General features: G+C 45.2%; 1 protein-coding gene across 9 annotated transcripts in view; it reads right to left on the bottom strand.

Annotated features, from left to right (window-relative positions):
• Nucleotides 1–20,099, bottom strand: part of jing (AE binding protein 2 jing) — a 196,333-nt gene that overhangs the window by 6,948 nt on the left and 169,286 nt on the right. For 6 of the 9 annotated variants that reach the window (XM_089472175.1, XM_089472172.1, XM_089472176.1 and 3 more), the window contains 4 exons: nucleotides 1,830–5,543; nucleotides 1,239–1,767; nucleotides 1,013–1,160; nucleotides 4–181 (listed from right to left, as the gene is read on the bottom strand). In XM_089472175.1, coding sequence (XP_089328301.1) covers nucleotides 4–181; nucleotides 1,013–1,160; nucleotides 1,239–1,767; nucleotides 1,830–5,425 — 4,451 coding nt within the window. In that variant the 5' untranslated portion in view covers nucleotides 5,426–5,543. Of the gene's footprint in view, nucleotides 1–3; nucleotides 182–1,012; nucleotides 1,161–1,238; nucleotides 1,768–1,829; nucleotides 5,544–5,672; nucleotides 8,292–8,377; nucleotides 13,334–20,099 lie in introns of those variants that run through there. The other 3 variants (XM_089472170.1, XM_089472171.1, XM_089472169.1) reach the window with 3 other exon arrangements.

Genomic DNA, 20,099 nt, shown 5'->3' on the forward strand with positions numbered 1-20,099 from the left:
TACATTTCGCGTGGGGACCAGCGCACGAAGCACTCGCTGAAGCCTTGCCGATTCCGACGCCTCATCAGGCACTGGCCCTGGAACGTGATGGCCTGGGTTCCATTCGTCAGCGTGCTGATCTGGCGCAGGCGATGCTGCAGTCCCTCCATGATGCCCGTGTCGAAGAAGTCAAACATGCGAGCTGTACGATGAGATAGAGAGTGCAAACATTACACATCTTATAAGTCAAACAAGTTCACAGCTCTAGTGGGGGTGCCCGACTAGGAGATGCCTGGACCGCCCTCGATTTGCGTTAAACGAACTCCATAGCTTTAACCTAGCTTAAGCCCATACAAGAATAAATAAGTTGAACCAACAACAATGCACTCTGACTCTACTGAGACCGTCTCTTCACATTTGTCACAGTAAACTAAAAGATAAAAGGCCGACGCCGTCTGCATTCGAGCTCTGTGTTGATTTTCCGATGGTACCAACACCGCCACTCTAACTCGAGCTCGAACCAACAACTACATATGTATTCCCCAAAAGGGATCAGCTCGGCTGACACCGTCACTTCATAACTCTACTAATAATGTAGCAGTCAAAGAATAGCAATCAAACGACGTCATCTGCTTCCTCTTTCATTCCTACCACATCTTCCCTTTCCTACCAAAGCCGTCACTCGTGGGTGCTTGAAGGCTCACCAGCCAATTCGAGACTGAAGTAGCAGCTGGGCATCACAAGGTTTTGATTAATAGTACCTTGTCTTTTACCAAATTGAGTTTAATGAGATGCTCAGCACGTAATCTACATATTCGATTGTATTGGAAACTGTACCTCTCTCGATAACATTTGAACAGCGGATAGTTATCGATTGTCTAGCTCTTAAAGGCTTTTGGACGCATGGACAGATGGGCAGTGCTAAGCCGACTCAGCTCATATGCATAACGGACCCCAAAGGGTCCATTATAGCCTAACAGACTCCCCGATATATAGAGACTTAATTCAATGCCTCCTCGGTTCTCTGCCTTACCTGAGAAGGGCTGTCGGCGGTATCGCAGCTTCTTGCCGTTCTTGCGCAGCTGCTTGGGCACGGGCGGGTCGGAGGTGCGCTTGCTGGCGCTCTCCTTGGCGTTGTCCGAGGCGTTGAAGTGGTTGTTCACGTGCTTCTGCAGGGCGAGCTGGGGGCGAAAGGAGACACAAGTTAGCAATCGCATGCTCTCGGGCGCTCCTCTGTTTCAGTTTGGGTCGTCACTTACCTGTGAGCCAAAGCGCAGGCCGCAGCCCTCGACGATGCACTTGAATTGCTTTGAGCCGCCGTGCGAGAGCACGTGGCGCTCCAGCCAGCGGCGGGAGCAGGACTCTTTGTTGTACACCTTGCAGCCCACCCAGAGGCAGGCGAAGGGACCCGTCTGCGTGTTGACATGATGCGTCTGCATGTGGTCCAGGAGCTTCGAGTTGCTCTCGTGCTTCTTGTTGCACTTGTCCCAATAGCAGACGCCGTCATGCCGCTTCGCCCCCTTGCCGCCTGCTCCTGCGCCGGCCGGAAAGCGGATCGTCTTGGGCTGCGACAGAATCGGCGATATGGCGCACTTGGGCAACACTTTGCTGGCGTTCTCCGCCAGCGTGGTATCCACCATGGGCGAGGCCGTGGAGCAGTCGTCGATGCTGTTGCTGTTGCTGCCGGGCGAGGCGGGGGACGGCGCATTGCTGGCCAGCGAGTTGCTGTCGGAGGCGTTGCAGCTGTTGCTGCTGGCCGACGTCGGCGGACAGACGGACTTTGAAGAGCTGCAGGGAGTGAGGGAGTGAGTGAGTGAGAGCAAGAGACAGAGTGAATGTAGATCGCTTACATGGCATCCGCAATGGAGTTGCTGCTTTCGCTGTTGCTGAGGCTGCCGCCTATTCCGGACTCGGGCGTGAGCCGCTTGTGCGTGGCCGTCTCCGAGGAGGCCACCGACTTGTCGTCCTCCTCGTCGTAGTTGCTGCTGCTGCTGCTGCTGACAGCAGTGACTCCTGCTGCTGCTGCTGCAGCTGCAGCTGCAGCTGCTGTTGTCGCAGCCATTGCTGGCGTCGCGGCCTGCGAGCAGTCCTCCGTGCCACTGGAGTTGCAGGAGGAGGTGACCAGCTCGCTCAGCATGTCCTGCTGGCTGGCGTTGCCCTCGGGCGAGCACATCTGCTGCGTCTGGCTGCTGCTGCTGCTGCTGCTGTTGCTGGCGGCCGGCGAGGGCGCCGAGCTGAGCGACGCCGGCGTGGAGGCCTCCAGCGAGAGATCCGCCGCGCTGCTCACCGAGTTGCTGCCGGTGTAGCTGCTGCTGCAGTTCGAGTTGCACTCGGCGGCCAGCAGCTCGTGCTTCGAGGGCTCAGCGCGCCGCCCGCTCGCCAGCTGCAGCTGCCCGGCGAAGCTCTGCGGCTTGGGCGTGCTCGACAGCGGGGGCGTGGCCGACTCCTCCATGGGCTCCGCCTTGATGGACACCAGCGACTTGCCGAAGGCCGACAGAGTGCTCGACGAGTGGGCGGAGAGGGCAGGCGAGGCGCGTGCCGATTGCTGCGAGTTGCTGTTGTTGCTGTTGCTGTTGCTGCTGGGCGAACTGAAGGGCAGCGGCGTTAGTGTGCTGGGGGCAGGTGTGGGCGTGGCACTCTTGCCCACAATGCTAATGGCGCCATTGGAGTTCTTGACCAGGTCAAAGAGATCAGCACTGCTCGAGATCTTGGCAATTGTCGCTGTTGCTGGCGGCAACTGTTGCTGTTGCTGCTGTTGTTGCTGCTGCGGCTGTTGCTTGGCTATGCTGAGCGTCGGCGTCAGCTTGGCGGGCGCAATGCTCACCAGTGGCGGCGTGGGCGTAGTTGTGGGCGTGGCACATTTGCGCAATTGCTGCAGCTCCTTGGCGGCAGCAGCAGCAACAGCGCCAGCGCTGGTTGGCACTAGAGGCGGTGGCGTGGTGGGCGTGGCAATGGCTGTGTACTTGGCTTTGCTAAGTGGCAGCTGTTGCTGCTGCTGCTGTTGCTGGAGCGGCAACTGTTGCTGCTGTGCGCGCTTCTGATAGGGCTTCGCCAGGGCCGCGGGCAGGGAGCGCGACTTGGCGGGGGAGGCGTTCGAGATGGTCACCAAAGGAGGCGGACCCTTGCTGATGGCACGTTGTTGCTGCTGTTGCTGTTGCTGTGGTTGCTGGGCAGTGTTGCTTACAGTATTCGAGGCATTGCTGCTGGCAGTGTTACTGTTGCTGCTGGTGCTGTTGCTGCTGCTGCTGCTGCTGTTGGCAGCAGTCAATGGAGGCGGCTGTGTGGCAGTGATTAGTTGTTGCTGTTGCTGCTGTTGTTGATGCTGCTGCTGCTGCTGCTGTTGCTGCTGATGAGAGAGCAACAGCTGGGCCAGCTGCTGCTGCTGTTGCTGCAGCTGCAACTGCTGCTGCTGCTCGCTGGCTGGCTCAAATATGGAACTCAGGGCGGGAATGGGCTGCAGCGCAGGCAGCGCATGATGAGGGTGTTGCTGCGGTTGTTGCTGCTGTTGTTGCAGTGCGACTGCAGCAGCTACTTTCTGCTGCTGCTGTTGTTGCTGCTGGTTGTTGGCTGCAATTGCGGCTGCAGCCTGGGCCAGCATTGCAGGCAGCGTGGCAGCATTCAGCAGGAGACCCGCTGGCGTCGCCATGAAAACGGGCTGCGCTGCTGCTGCGGCTCCCAGGCGCTGAAAGTGTTGCTGCTGCTGTTGTTGATGGTGTTGCTGCTGCTGTTGTTGTTGCTGCTGCTGCTGCTGTGCGGCGATTGCTGCTGCAATCTGCTGCTGGAACAGCTCCTGCAAATTGGCAGCCCCATTGGCAGCTGTGGGCGTGGCAGCCACCGCTGCAGCAGCCGCCTTGACAGCCGCCGCCTGCTGCAGCTGCAACTGTTGCTGTTGCTGCTGCTGCTGCTTCAGCAATAGCTCCTGCAGCTCGTTCAGCCCGAAGGGATTCGCGCTGGCTGCTGCTGCCGTCGCCGTTGTCGCCGTCGTCGTCGTCGCCGTCGTCACCTGCTGCAGCTTGAAGACGGTCCCGTTGAGGAAATACTGCGCTGCCTGCGCCGCCTGCGCCGAGGCGGCTGCTGCTGCTGCATTGTTGCTGGCGGCGGCGGCAACTGCTGCCTTGGCCACGTTGTTCAGCTGCATGATGTTGGCGGCGGCCGCCAGCTGCGGCGGCAGATGCACCAGGTTCGGCAGCTGCACCGGCAGCTGGTAGAGCGTCGGGTTAGGAGTGGGCGTGGCAGCTGCAGCAGCAGCCAGTTGCAGCTTCTGGCAGGGCTTGGCAGCAACTGTTGCTGATGGGTTGTTGGTGCTGCCGTTGCTGCTGCTATTGTTGCTGTGGGGTGCGCGGTATCCTGCTGCTGGGACCAATGTCTTTGACGTCTGCGACTGCAACTGTTGCTGCTGCTTCATCTCCGGCGTGCGCGGCGCTATGGCCACGTGCTTCTTGGCGGGCGATTTGCCGGTGACCGCGTGGGCATTTCCGGCGTGTGCGTTGTGGGCGTGGCTGTGGCTGTGCGCGTGGCTGTTGCTGCTCGGCGTCTTGCGCAGATTGGGCGCCACCTGAGCAATCTTGGCGGGCTGCTTGCTGCTGCGCTCGATCTTCTTGAGCGCCGGCACCGGCAACACGGCAGCAGTGCCCACAGCAGCAGCAACTGTTGTCGTTAGCTTGGGCTGCAGCTGTTGCTGCGGCTGCTGTTGTGGCTGCTGTTGCTGTTGCTGCTGCTGTTGCTGCTGCTGTTGCTGCTGCTGCTGTTGCTGTTGCTGCTGCTGTTGCTGCTGCTGCTGCTGCTGCTGCTGCTGCTTCTGCTCATTCAGCTGCGAGAGTATGTTAAAGTATTTGTTGAGCGAGGCTGTTGTTGCTGGCGTGCTCATTGTCAGCGTATTGGGTGTGGCAGCTGCTGCTGTTGTTGCCGCCGTTGCTGGGGGCGGCGAGGGCGTCGCTGACAACTTGCCCGACGTCGCCTTCATCTGTGACTTGAAGAAGCCCGTGATCTTCGTCTGCGACTCCTCCAAGGCAGCTGCCTTCAGTCTTTTCTCGCTGCTGCTGCTGCTGTTGCCCTGAGGATCTACGCGTGACTTCTTCAAGCCAGTGGCCTCGTTGCTGCTGCTGTTGTGGCTGTTGCTGCTGACCGCGGCGCGCTTCTTGGAGGCTGCCGCAGCCGGAACCGCCGTGGAAGTGCTGCCGAGGCTCGTGTTCCAAGGCCATTGCAGCGTGGGCAGCGTCGTGTTGCCGTTGCGTTGGGTGATTGCTGTTGCAGTTGCAGTTGGAGTCGCACTTGTCGCTGTTGTGATTTTGGCAGTGTTGCTGTTGCTTCTGGTTGCATTCGCTGTGATTGTTGCTGCTGCAGCGGCTGTTGGTGCAGGGCTGCTGCTGGAGTTGCTGTTGCTGCTGGAGTTGCTGTTGCTGCTGCTGTTGCTGCTGGGCGCAGCGCTGAGTATTTGTGGCGGCATTTTGTGTAGCTGCTGCTCGTCGCTCAGTAGCGAGTGCGCACTGTACGGGGAGCCAGGCTCGGATGCATCCTCACTGGATCCTGTGCTGGAGTCGGCGCTGAGGGAGGTGGCAACGCCGCTGCAATGAAAAAGAGAAGCAAAAGCAGAAGCAGAGCCAAATGCATATGCAATGCGATTGCATCGGATAACAGTTAAAAAAGGCAAACACAATAATGCAAAATTAATGTTAAGTTAATTTCAGCCACACCTTTGCAGCAGCGAGACGCGCGTTTGCTGCTGCTGCCCCACAGGTGCAGCAAGTGAGTTTTACGTGGAACGCATTTCGTGAGTACTTTAATTCATCTTAGCTGCATTTTTCTTCACCAGCACAAACATAATAAGCACAATAACAATTCGCTTGAGTGTTTTTTCCATGCAGCTTTTTTTTTATTATTATCATTGGCTGTTAGCTTACATTGCGCGCATCACTAGCACGCTGTTACGCTCGTTCACAATAACAAACGCATCAGCTGTGTAATTTCCCAAACAATCGAAAATGACAGGCAGAGTGAGCTAGCAAAAGCTGATTGCTACGGCCTGATGGTCAGCTTATGGCGCTTACATTCGAAATGCGGAATTTAAACGAAATGTTAACACGGATCCTATATATATTAACAGAACTCTTATACATTAACTAAGCATTTATATATATGTTATTATTCATAAAGAATCTAACAAAAGTCCTCTGTGTGCCTTTTAACGTTAGATCATTTTTTAAGAAACGACAGCCAGCGAGAGGCGAAAGAGAGAGAGATAAGATACACAGGCATGCATGCTGCGATTATGTTGCTGCTGCTGCCTTCTTTCCGCCTCTGCTTCAGCTGATGAGAACAGCGCACGCGAGTTAACGAACGAACGAGCGAACAAACGAACGAATAAAAGACCGAAAGAGCGAAAGAAACGCATATGTAGCACACAAAAACACACAAAACCAAAAACGGGTCGATAAACGAAAGCATAAGGTAAACAAAAAATATAATACCACACGCACACATACACAGAGGCAGAAGCAGAGGCAAAGGCAGGCACAGACAGCGTATAGCGCAAGAAGCAGCAGCCGAAAAGGAAGAAAAATAAATTCAATTCCCATTCCATGCCCTTTTGCCAGCGTGTTTTTGTTGTTTCTTTACTTCTCTCTGTGTATTCGCTTGTCCCGCTGGTTGTCAGTCGACGTTGACCGCGTGCAACATAACGAACCAACAACAGCAACAACAAGAAGTTGGAACGCGAGCATTCTAATGCGGGAAAATTTCAGTTTCAGGTAGCAGAGGCGCAGGCAAACAATCCAAGTGCCGTTTTATGCTGCTGCAAGGGGAAACGAAATGGGAAGTGGACTGCACGTAGGCAGCGTCGTTGCTGTTGCTGTGTTGTGACCCCCCTAAGCCCGCGTTTGATGTTTGTTTGAAATTCTTGTTTCTTTTTTTAATACTTTTTATGTGTGCATATTTAACAGAATTAATAAAAAGCGTTGAGCGTGAGGCTTTTTCACACACTCACACTCATACACATGCAATCACATTACATATGCACTTGCGCTGCCTTCTTTTTATACCCTGAACCCATTGAAAATGGGAAATCAGGGTATAATGGTTTTGTGAAAAGTATGTAACAGGCAGAAGGAATCATCGCAGACCCCATAAAGTATATATATTCTTGATCAGCACGACGAGCTGAGTCGATATAGCCCTGTCCGTCTGTCCGTCCGTCCGTCCGTCCGTCCGTCCGTCCGTCCGTCCGTCCGTCCGTCCGTATGAGCAAAAGAATCTCAGAAGATATAAGAGCTAGAGAGCTGAAATTTGGCATGCATACTCGTGTATACCATAGGCAGTACAAGTTTGCTTTATTTTTTCGATAACTCGTCCGATAACTTTTTTATCGAGAATAATCGAAAAATCGACTTGGTTTTTTCAGCATAATTTTAACACTTTTAGACCTGGAGACTTCATATTTGGGTTGTATATAAAGATACAAAGATTTTGTAATTTGCAGATTTTGGATACCACGCCCCCTTCTCCCCCAATTTGTAAAAGTACTAGTACTAGTACTTTTCAAGTACTAGAGACTTGTGCTTTGGAATGTACACATATTTTAACCATATGATTACGCTCTGAAAGTTTCATTAAGATCGTATGTCTACAAAAGAAATTATTCAACAAATAAATTCTCATATTATTGCCCACATTGCAGCGCAGCCCAAGCGCAGTCGCTGCTAACTGCGCAGTCAGCAGAGCACGTGCTTATAAGTGCATGTGTATGTATGTGTGCATAAAAGAAGTCCAGACTGATTAGAATATCAGCTTGGAGGGTTCAGGGTATCTCCTAGTCGAGCAGTCTCGACTGGAGCCTTCTTACTTGTTACAGCTTGTGCTATGTTATTTTTATCTATACATTTTTTTTTCATTTGCTTCGCTATCTTTCTATTTTGTATGCAACCGCTGTGGTTGTCAATGCTGATTGCACTTGATTCAATTTTGGTTTTTATAGTATTTTTGGGAGTTTTGAATTTTAGTACTTTATTTTCCTCTATCTGTGGCTAAAGAACTTGGATTGACGACGCCGACAGTAATAGCGACAGCGACAACAGCTTAGGCATCGGCGTCTGTGCTGGCACTTCACCTGCTCTCGCTGCCTAAACCTAAGCGTTAGCCTCAGTCACTGCTTCTGCCGGCTGCGACGCCAGCATTCCTGTTAAACGCATCGTTAAAAGTTTAGCTTTGTTAAGTTGCCGTCGCTCTTGCTGTTGCGCTGTTGGGTTTGGGATGGGGTTTTGATGAGTTTTCTGTTAATGCTCAGATACCAAGCACACATGTAAACAAAGCTGACATGTCTGTAAATAGTACGCACATATACGAAAAATCAGATTGATGTCACTTAAAAACTCAAAATATTTTGAATGGATTAAAGGTTGTTTACCTCTCGAGCAGGATATCTTGCCATTCATTTCACAGAACTATGAAGATTCCATTTGCATAAGATTAATACTGGACTGAATATATAACCCAACTGGAAACATCACCGTTTTTAAATAGTCTAAATGAATAATAAATACATATGCTGCCTGTACTCTCATGTATGTATATGTACTTATGTTTACTTTTCATTCGTATCTTTACAGGTCGTATCTTGAATTATTATTTTGGGAATATTTATTTAATGGATGTAATACGATTTTTAAAGATTTCTCACGATTTGTTTTCTCTGTATGAAGATCTTTTCTTAAATACTTTTTAGTTTTTAATCGGAATCCACTTGTAGTTTGCAGTTTTAGATTGTTTTTTTATTTGAGTTGTCGTAGCTAATGTTAACTGTAAAAATATGTATCTGCTTTTCTCCTTCCTTAATATTGTCTTTTTCACGTCGTTTACAAATAAATGTCTGTTTTATCAACGTTTATCTGTAAGAATTAAATATTGTAATTTGAATTTCCTAAATACTACGATTAATTTTTCAAAGTTACTTTCAATGAAATTCATCAATTTTTTGTATGGACTTTCTCGTATTATTATAGAATATTTTTTATTTATTCCACATTTCGAAACACGAATGGATTTGCATTTCCTAGCTTTATTCACAGTGTTACATTTATTCACATTTGCATTTCATGTTTCACCGACGGCATTTCACCTGCGAAGAACATTTCCCGTTTCGCCTTTACAGGATATTTACTTTTCATATCTTTTATGTTTTGGTGATTTATTTCAATTTGGGGCTTTTAATTACATATTCCACAATTTATTTTATTTTATTTATTTATTTTATTTTATTTTATTTATTTATTTTATTTTATTTATTTATTTTTGTATTAAAAATATATTTTGTTATATATCATATTAGGCACACACTAAACATTTCATTTATTTCCCATTGTTGTTGTGATTGTGGCTGTTGTTTTCACACACTTCATATTAAATTCATTGGCGGCCTGTCTTATAGTAGAAATGCCAACAATTTAAATTTTATTAGAAAATCCCATTAGATACACACACACATTCAAGTGCACACATACACATATTCATGTATACAAAGTGACTTCCACTTCCGCTTGTAAGATGCCTGTATGTGTGTGTGTATCCACCACCCAGCACAAATTCCAACCCCTGCCCATTCCATCCCCTCCTCCATCTCTTGCACAATTGAGCATGCTTCATTTGCGAGGTATGAATGAAAAGCGCGCGTCGATTTGGGTGGGCAAAGCGCGACAACAAAAATGAGAGAAAGAGAAAAATAGGAAAGGAGATTGCGAGGGCGAAAGACTGAGAGAGAAGGCGAAAAAGAAATCATTGCATATTTGCGTGGGCAAACAAAAATAAACAATGCCGACAGTTTATTTAACATATGATGTAAATGTAAGCGCTGCTCTAATAGTTTGACAAAATTAAAGCACACACATACGAGGCATGCACATATTAACATATGTATGCATGTGTATACATGTATGTGTGTATGCATGTATGTAACGCACACTTCACTACACACAACTACACTACTACAAACACATGCGCAGCAGCTGAGAGGGAGCAATGCACGCGACGACAACGGCGACGTAATCGTTGCCCCCTTTTGATTACTTTTATTTTTAACACACACACACGTTCATATTCAGAGGCCGTCGCATCTTTGCAGACATTCAGTTCTTGTTTTTTTTTTTTTCTTTCTTATTTTTTTTCCTGTAGTAATTATACATATTTAACTATGCTTGTGTTGGTATACTAACATTTAATGTTAGACAGCAGCTCCTCCAACGGCGACGACGGCGGCTATCCAAAGCGCAGTGGCAGCGCACGCTACCAGCACTTAAAGCTTAAATGTTTCACACGCACACACATACATAAGCACACTCACACATAACACTTAGTCTCACACATAGACCGAATCACAGCACACGCACGCTTGTTTGTTTCTTTCTTCTGCTGCTTGTGCATTTGTTATTGCAATTGGGATACTTAAGCACTTTGTGGTACTTGCATTTGCATTTCTATTTGTATTTTCATTATTTTATGCTAGCAGAGAATACACATAAACACATAGAACATTGTTTTAATTAATCCACATAAAAAACCAAGTTCTCAAACGTTTGTTTGTTCGTGCGCTCGTTGCCCGTTTCGTTGCCGTTCGTCCGCTTGCAAACTGCAGACGCGTCCGTCGCGTCAAAGAGAAAATGGCTGAATGATGTGAAAGAGAAAATGAAAGACTGATTTATAGAATTCGTAAAAGGCCAGCAGCAGCAGCATAAGCGGCACCAGCAGAGGCAGCAGTAAGAAATTCCCTGTTTTTGTGTTGTTTGTTGTTCAACTCGGAGCGAAGCCGTCGCACAGTCGCGTCGCGACGCGTCGGCTGTTTTGTTTGTTCACTCTTGTTCTTGTTCGTTCTCTCGCGCATTCTCTCTGTCTCTCTTGAGCGATCAGAGAATTTCCCTATATAAAAAGGGCCCATGGGACATTCTAACGGCAACTTCGGCCGAAAGAGCGTTAACTGAACCCCCTGTCTGGCGAGGACTATTGCAATGCCACTCACTGCTTCTGCTTCGGCTTCGGCTTTGCCGAGTCGGCACACGACCAGTGCACCCACACACACACGTACGCACGCTTATGCATTCGTTTATGGTTCGTTTCCTCGCTCTCTCACTCGCTCTGTACATATGTCTCTGCCTGTGTTCTCTCAGAGTGCAGGGCCAGCAACCCTCGCGATGCTCTTGCCTCTTGCTGCTTTCAGTTCCCTACTTTTTTGCCCATTATTATTATTATTTTTATTTATATTTTACTGCATGTTATTCTTGTTGTTGTTGTTGCAGGCACGTTAAATATTTCCTGTTTGTATGTCGTCGTCGCTTCGTCGTCTTCTCTTCACTTTAAGCCAACAAGCTGTCTATGTGTTTGTGTCTGTGTGCGTTTGCGTTTGCGGGGGGCAGTTCATGTTATGGTCACGTACACTGAGGCCTCTGCTCCCGCTGTCTCTGCCCCTTCCATTCCAACAACTTCTGTTGCTGCTACCTCCACTGCCTCTACTGCTGCTCTCAGTCCCATCGTTGCCGTTATGCGTCTACATTTGTCGCGTGCTCTTCCTCTGTTTTTTCGCTTCTTTGCCCCTGCTTGTGGCTTTTTAAGGCTGTTGCCTTTTTACTTTTCTTTTCTTTTGGCCGCTCTTTGCTTAGCTTAAATGTTTATCTAATTATTTTGACGTCTTTGCCGCCAGCTTCATCAGTTAATTTGCCGACACTTTGACAAAAAATAAGCAATGAGAAAGGAGCACTATTTCATTTGCTGTTAAATTATGCTCTTTTATCAGTGCAACGAACTTCTTGTCTGCTGTTAACCATGCTGTTTAGCATGAATGTTAACCGCTAATGAAATCGCAGAGCTTATTTAAGAAAGACTTTTTCATTGAGCATGCCTTTTCACGCTGTTTTTATCTGTTATCCGTCATTTGGCGAATCGTTTTCGCAAATTGCCTCAACTTCCTTCCGTTGGCGCTTTTTTGCTGGTCAGAAATGAAAATTCTACGCATCTACCCTACAGCGAGGGCTTCCAGAAGCAAATGTCTAGTTCATGGTCTCATCCTTTCCCATTATATTATTTTATATCCTTCCCTCCCGCATTTTTTCATTGATCAGTGACATTACTAGGTATGCATAAATTTGACTAATTTACGCAAGAAATTTGCAATAAAATGAAATGGTCGATTATGAGGGAAATCACCCACTCCTTCCAATTCCCTACTGTTGTTGTTGTTTAAACCTCTTTCGATTCGCAAATGCCCCTCTCTCGCTTCGACTTAGTTCTATTCTCACTCCCTTTCTCTCCCTCTCTCACACGTACACTCAGCAGGTTTGTTTTCGCCCTCGGGCTTATCTTTGGGGCCTGTGTGTGTAAGTATATATGTGTGTATGCCTATTAGTTAACATTTGATTCGGGTCTCTGTCATTTGCCTATGCTAATTAGCTGCAACTGAGGGGGAAAACGGGAAAGCTGCTGCCAGTTTTCCATTAAATTATCCAAATTTGCATTTAATTAAATTACATTTAATTAACAACCAAGACACAAACAACGTGTGAAACACTACTTTAAGATAATTCAAAACGAAACTGCTTGCAGCTGGGATAACTGTTATTTTTGGATCACAGGATAGTTTCCTCAGGGACGGCACACACACGCTCGGACTGTGCCTAGTCGGCATCGTGTGTGGCAACAACAATACGAATAACAAGTCTAGTTACACACCCACACACACACACACACACACACACACACACACACACACACACACACACGTACACACATGCACTGTTGCAGTATTTGAAAAACCCTTATCAATCGCAATTGCCTCATCGTTCTGCCAGCAGATGTCATTGCTGCAGTCGCCCGCTGCCTTCGTTTCCTTCTTAAGTCGCCTCTTTCACCACCACTGCTTCTTCTTCTTATTCGGCTAATAGAAAATCAAGACGAGAAGCAGCGGGAAAATTTTGATGAAAAATAAATATAACGAGTAAGAAAGCTCAAGGCGAGAGTGCTCGACTACGAGATCCCCTGAGCCCTTCGAGCAACAGCTATTTCAATCAATGTTCGCGTCTTTCTACTTACACAAGAAACATACACACACACACAGGCACAATAAAATGCGTGCATTTGTTAAAGCACAAAGCTCTAGTATTTGAAATACGCTTTCTACAAATTTAGTGGTGAGGGCAAGTAGGGTAGGGGGTAAATTATAACAAAAATTCTATAAACTGCATATAAATCTACATTTAAAATTGAAAACTCTAGCTCTAAAGATGTAGGAGATTTAATTTTATAACGGATTTTCGATAAGGTTGTTTATCGATGAAAAATAACGGGATGAGCTATCAATTTTTGGTGATAAACTCGACATCCGCGCAGTATATACGGACATTTAAAAAAACATTGAAGTCTCTAGCTTTTATATCTTCGTTCGTTAGGACATACGGACAGACGGACGGATAGACAGACGGACAGGGCTAAATCGACCCAGCTCGTCACCCTGATGAAGAATAAGTATACTTTGTGCGGTCTGCCACGCCTACTTCTGCCTGTTAAATACATTTCAACAAAACCATTATACCCTGATTTAGCTTTGAAAATGGGTTTAGGGTATAAAAATAAAAATGCATTTCTAGTAGTTTCGCCGCGAGCAGAATCGAAATGAAAATGCAGTCAGTCGGCGAAACACTGCAAAGGACAGCTTCGACTTAAGTCCAGATACCTTTTTAACTTATTTATAGGACTGCATGAGGAAATCACAAAAGACCAAGAAAACGGGACAACGCAAATCTTTTCTTTGTCACAAGTTACGTAATCGTATAAGTAAGTATTTATACTGCCTCACGAAGTGCAACGAGTGCAACGGGAGACTTGAAATTTGGATTATATATGTATAGTCTGTCTTGATATTGGATAAGATAGCCTATCGGAATCGATAGTCCTAAGGAAATCAGAAATGAATTATTTTCATATAAATTTATTTTTGTTTTGGAACATTAACGAATGAGAATTATGCAGCCGGTTAAGATCGACTGCAACAGTCTTACTGGAAACTCGCCTCAAAATACGTACATATATACCAGCTGTTCTTGTACTGAATGGAAGGGGTTGCGAAGTAAAGATGAATTCACTGTAGATTCCATTGGAGAATAAAGATGCTTTGAATTAAAAACTGACTAACCTCAGTATATAATATTTGAATATTTCATGCTATCCCATTAGCAAATATGTAGTGTTCTATTTATTGAGTTTTAAGTTTAGTTCGTCTCATTACAACGAAATGGAAATTATTAATACTCGATTGGTTGCAACAGGCTTAACATCAGTGTAACTTTTATTTCCCCATTCCAATTGTTCTATTATTGTAACACTTTCTGGATAATTCGTTTCTATTCGTTTCATTTTAAGTCCATATTCATTCGTTGCAGGAGAATTGAAATGCTTTAAAGCTTACATTCTCCGGCTTACATTTGCTTCCATCCACATAACAGTACTCAAAAACTCTCCGATTTCCATTCGTTTCAAACTCAAAATCAATGGAAAAAATAAATGACCGTGGCTAGTTTTTAACAAATGTTGACAAGTGCATAGCAACAACTTTTCTCTGCACTTGTTGTTGTTTTTGTTTTTGTTTCCCAAAGCACTTTACTAAAAGTTGACAAAAAATGTCGCACGCTCTGAGGGGGAGGGACAGAAAAAAAAGAAAAGGAAAAGAAACGGAAAACTTGAAACTAATTTCAAACTTTACACTTGGAGACTGGAAAAAAGCGCATAGTGCAGTGCATCGGACAACAAACAAGCTGCGAAAAAAATTGATTGCAGGACAGATCGTCTGAATGACTGACTGACTAACTGACTGACAGTTGGACAGTCGGCGACGACGTCGGCGGCGTGCAATGTCAAAACAAATGTTACAAGCAGTGTTGCCAGATTAGCTATTTAATAGCATTTTTAGCTATTTTTGAACCCTAAATGCTATGAAAATTTTGAAAATGCTATTAGCTATAAATTTAGCTATTTTACAAACGAATATTTTGAATTTGATTTTAGAATTTAAAGCAAAAAAAAAAACATTTTTCGATTAAGTCCCAAATTGTACGTAATGATCTGCGCGATACTACCACCACGACTTTATCGTACTTATAACATCAGTTGTGAATTTACACCATCGCTAGTTCTTCTTGGCGCGCTTCTTGGCATTAATTGTATGTGATGGATAAAAAATATAAGCAGAAATTTCGTGATTCCTGGAAAACAATCACCGAATTTAAGAATTGGATTGAGGAGGATGAGTCGGACAACAGGCGGGCGTATTGTATATACTGCAAATGCAGTGTTTTTGCCAAATTGCACGATATTAAAATGCATGCCGCGACAAAAAAAAAAAAAACATAAAACTGCGATTGGCGTCTTTGGGCAAAAAATTTAAACATTTTCCATGATTTCATTTAAACATGATTCCAGTTAATCAAAAATATAATTCTGATGATGATTTGGATGTGGACCAAATTGTAACATTATTAAATAACATTTAAAAATAAAATTTAAAGTAAATGCATAATGCATAAAGGTTTCTCAGCAATTTTGTAAGCTATTTTAAAATTTGTTTAGCTATTTTCAGCTATTTTTTAGAGACGATTTTGCTATTTTTATGTCTCAAAACCTGGCAACACTGGTTACAAGTGAGCCACACGAGTGCGGGCGAGAGGGAGATAGCATGCGAGACGCGTTGGCGGCGCGTTTTTATGTTGAGAGCCGACGCCCGCCTGCCTGCAGCTGTGATTTAGTTGATGTGGTTGTTGTAGCTGATGTTGGAAGTATTTGTTCCCAGCAAATAAAGCACTGCTGGCTGCTTGCTCTCCCAGTCTCTCACTCTCACAATGTATGCACATCTATACGCTATGGATGTGTGTGTGTGTGCACATGTTGCCTGCGGTTACCAGGCGGCTCAGCTGTGCCTCTCTCTGTGTTTGTGTGTATGAGTGGTAATGGAATAGCACATTGAAAATTGCCTTAATGCGCGTAAAAACAACAACAATAACTATAACTATAGCCGCACGAAGCTTTAAGGTCCCGCTTTCTCTCTCTGTCTCTCTCTCTCTGTTCCATTCTTTCCATTTATATTCTTAAGAGCAACCAAGCAGTATTGAATCGCTCAATGCTACAAATGAACGCAACTGTTGATATTGCAGGTTATTTAGTTCGTTCCCTAATGAATGTCCATTGCTACTGGTGATAATCTCGCCCTCCTTCTTTCACACACTTACACATATATATCCAGCTGCTACCTACTTCTATTGCCTGGCAAATTGTATGTGCAAACAGTGGACGCAGAAGAGCATCAAACTGCAGCTTCATTAGCGAGGGTTGCTCTTTGCATTCACATGTCTCTATCCGAGAGTGTGTTTGTGTGTGTACTAGACTTTTATTATTATTTTCTTTATTGTTTAGCGCGTTATAATTGGGGTGCTGAGGGGTGCCTGGCTAAGGACTTACAATGCATGCATTCGCCCGGAAGACCTAAATTCATTCTTTTAGCTCTGCCGAGCATCGGGTTGCAAGTGAACCTGACGTTACACTGGAAACTCAGCTGTGTCTGTGTGGGTGTGCACGAGATCAGCAGAGCTTAGTCGTTATCATGTACGGTAAACAAGAAACAGGGCACACGGCAACCAGCGAAATATTATAGACTACATGTATATGGATGTATGTCTGCATGCACATAAGTATATGTACGCTTTATTCTTATAGTTGCAAATTGGACTATGAAACAGAGTAAAGACTTTCAGGTTTGCTTTAAATAAATAATATTTACTTGTTGTTATTTGTGGATGAAATAACGACTCTTTAAGGCAATGCTACCTTTTAGGCAGCTTAAGATTGGGGACGAAAGAGAGACGAAGTTATGGAGCGGATTTATAAATTTTGAGGGCAAGATTCTGTCTAGATTCGGTCATGATTCAGGCTAGATTGCTGGCCTCTGAGTCTCTGCCTTGTAAATTGTACTAAGGAATTTTTAACTGCTTAATAATCAAAAGTTTTAAATATAACTGCCATAGGAGCGGCCATTAGACGTAATGTGCAACACCTTAAGAACTCTTTACTTTTACGGTTCTTTTGTTCCACAAACAACTTCGTGTGCGTCCAAGCCATTCCCAGTTCCCCTCCCATTGCTTGCTTCCCAGCTGCCTTCCTCATCTATCCTCTCTTCTCTCCTCTTCTCCTTTCGCGCCAAGCTCCCGCTGTGTGTGTTTGGTTTTGCATTAGGCTTTCGCTTTGATTGTGCGGCTCTTTAACCAACGTTGCCACAGCTTCTTGGCAGCTAAGGGCGGGGGGCTTGCAAAGTTTCGACCGTCTGGCCACATTGTTCAGCATTTTACTCATAGCACGCCTTGGGGCGCAATAAAATGTTTAATAAATTGCAAAGTGCGCCAACAAACTAAGTAAAAGGAAAAGCGAAACACAGTAGAAAACAGACAAAAAGAAAGAGAGAGAGAGAGAGAGCGAGCGAGAGAGGGAGGCAGAGTGAGTCAACGACACATTGTGCACACATATTCTAATGAAGTTTAAGTGCAAAGCTTCGGCCTCCGCCACATACTTGGGCGGCTGCTGACGGGGGCGTGGCTAGCTGTTTGGCATGCGACGCACGTAAAATGTATTGAATAATTACATTGGGCGGCCTAACGGCATACGAAATGATGATGGGGCCGACAAGTGCCTGTGGCCGGACATGGCCGAAAGGTTAGCCTCTCCCCTCCTCTCTCGCACCCTCCCTGTCCACTCGCCCTTGTCTCTGTCTGGGTCTCCCTCTCGTGCGTTGGGTATGGCCACGCCTACGCGCATAATGAGCGCCAGTTTTGTAGCCGCAGTCATTGAAAATTTGTGCGCCGCAGGAAGTTTTTTGTTTGTGCCCCATCTTCAAGATTGATGTATTCAAAAACCTCGAAATGCATTTCGTTCCAAAATTGAATTTCGCTGGAACACTGAGCATCATAATGATCACCATGATCGTCATCATCATCATCATTATGAAGTTGAAATCGAATTCCAATTCCAGGGCCGAAGTTGAGGGTGCGACGCATCTGTCCTCGTGGGGCCGATGGCCTCTAAGTAGTGCTAAAGTATCAATCAAAATGCGTGCGGCCATAATCATAAAATTACAATGAAATTTACGAATGCATCTAGAGAACAACAACAACAACAACTCAAGATGAAGATGAAGAAGAAGAAGGTAAGAAACAGGCAGCAGCTGGCGGCAGCTCTGAAGAGGCGTTCAACATGGGAAACGCTTACCAAAAACCCAGGGGGGAAAAAAAAAGAAGAAAACAAAAGATGATTTATCATTGCTAGTGGGGAGTAGAGACCCGAGGGGCATCCAACTGCAACTGGCCTGCAGTGTCTCTCAAATTTGATGCCTCGCGGCTGCATCCGTAGCGGAGCGAAGGTGTCCAGGTCGGAGCTGCTGCGCGATCCAATCAAAGAAATAGTTCGACACGCACGAACATGTCACTGGTTGAGTTATATAAGTTGCAGAAATTGGTAGCTTAAGCTCTTTTTAATAGGCGAGCGTGTCAAGGATTGTGCAAATGATTAGTTAAAAATAGGGCCTTGATAGACGTAAGCAATCTTCACAAAATATATTGGGAGTCTACAATAGAAGATTTCCTTGAACCATTTTAATTTGCACATAATAATAATAAATGTAATTCTATGTGGTAATAAGGCTCTTTGTTAATTTAGTAATTCACTATACTTTACTTGAAATATGTCTGTCTAATAAGAAAAGAAAAAATTCTTAAAGTAGCATTGCCTAGTCACTATCGAGATACTTGCAATAATCTTTTGTATTTCATATGGACTTTTTTTCTAAATTTGGAATAAAATCTTTACAAATAAAAAAAAAGATAGAAAAAACGATCGCGAAAATAGTATGGGCATGTCCAATTATTATTATTACTATTACCATTATTCTAAATATACATATTGTATAATACCAAATTACAAATTACATTTACTTTTGATTGTAAAATTTATCGGTTGCTATTACTTTTATTTTAAGTGAATAAATATTACTTTCCGGAAATATAAGACAAAGTTTACAAAAATACATTTTGAAAATACATTTTTCAAACTAAAACAGCACAAAAATCATAAATATATAAATAAAATTTCATAACTCAATTAACTTTCTTTGAAGTTTAAGCTCTAAATCTGGTTCAAATTTGTTTTTGACAGCTAAGACAAATAATTTGTTTGTTTGCCATAATGAGAGGGATAGAGTGAGAGTGAGATAGAGATAGAGAGTGAGAATCAGAGAGAGAGAAAGAGAGACAGAATTAATACCTTGCAGCTGTTTGATAAAAATTGAGTAAATATTTCACTTTTAATTTATTGTGTAGTTCAATATGCAAATCTATTAAAATACAAGCGCCAACAGCCCGGAGAACTAGGAGCCCGGAGTCAGGAGCGTAAACTGAAGCACAAATCCAAATCGAAAAGCAAAAGCAAAAGCAAAAGCAAAAGCAAAAGCAAGCAAATGCAAACGCTTTGCACAACAAGCAAGAATCCTGCATAATTTAATTGTCTTGTTGTCGGTGTTAGTTAGTCCCGTCCGTACTGTCGTCCCTCCGGCTGGATTGTCTGTCTGTCCATCCGTCCGTAGTGTCTTGTATCTAGTTGTTGTTCCATTCAAATGCATCTGCATCCGCATCTGCATCTGGATCTGTCTCTAGATTTTCTGGTAGTCCTGGCCCACGGCGTTGTTGCAACTTGTCCTTAATCCACATGCGGCTGCCGTCTAACCTCCGTCTAGCAGCCGAGACAGGTGTGAGCAGGTGCTCAAGAGTCAGTTCATAGATTGCTTTAGTCCCACTGATACCCCGGAGTCTGGTTTTGCAGTTTTGCGGTTCATGTTCATCGTTTGCCAACCACAATTACAGTGTTTACTTATAGTTGTATTGCTGACTGCGGCTCTTCCTCCTGCTGCTGCTGCTCCGCCTCTGCCTCCACCCGCTACTTGTTTTCGTGCATTTGGGTGTTGAGCAGACAACGGAACATGAGAGTTATTCAATGTTTTGACTACTTTATTGCAAGTTCGTGTCTGACTAGGTTGAATTTGAAAGTGAACTTGAATTTAAAGT

The sequence above is a fragment of the Drosophila arizonae genome, chromosome 5, assembly GCF_054131065.1.
Source record: "Drosophila arizonae isolate 15081-1271.41 chromosome 5, UAZ_ARI_1.0, whole genome shotgun sequence".
Taxonomy (NCBI): domain Eukaryota; kingdom Metazoa; phylum Arthropoda; class Insecta; order Diptera; family Drosophilidae; genus Drosophila; species Drosophila arizonae.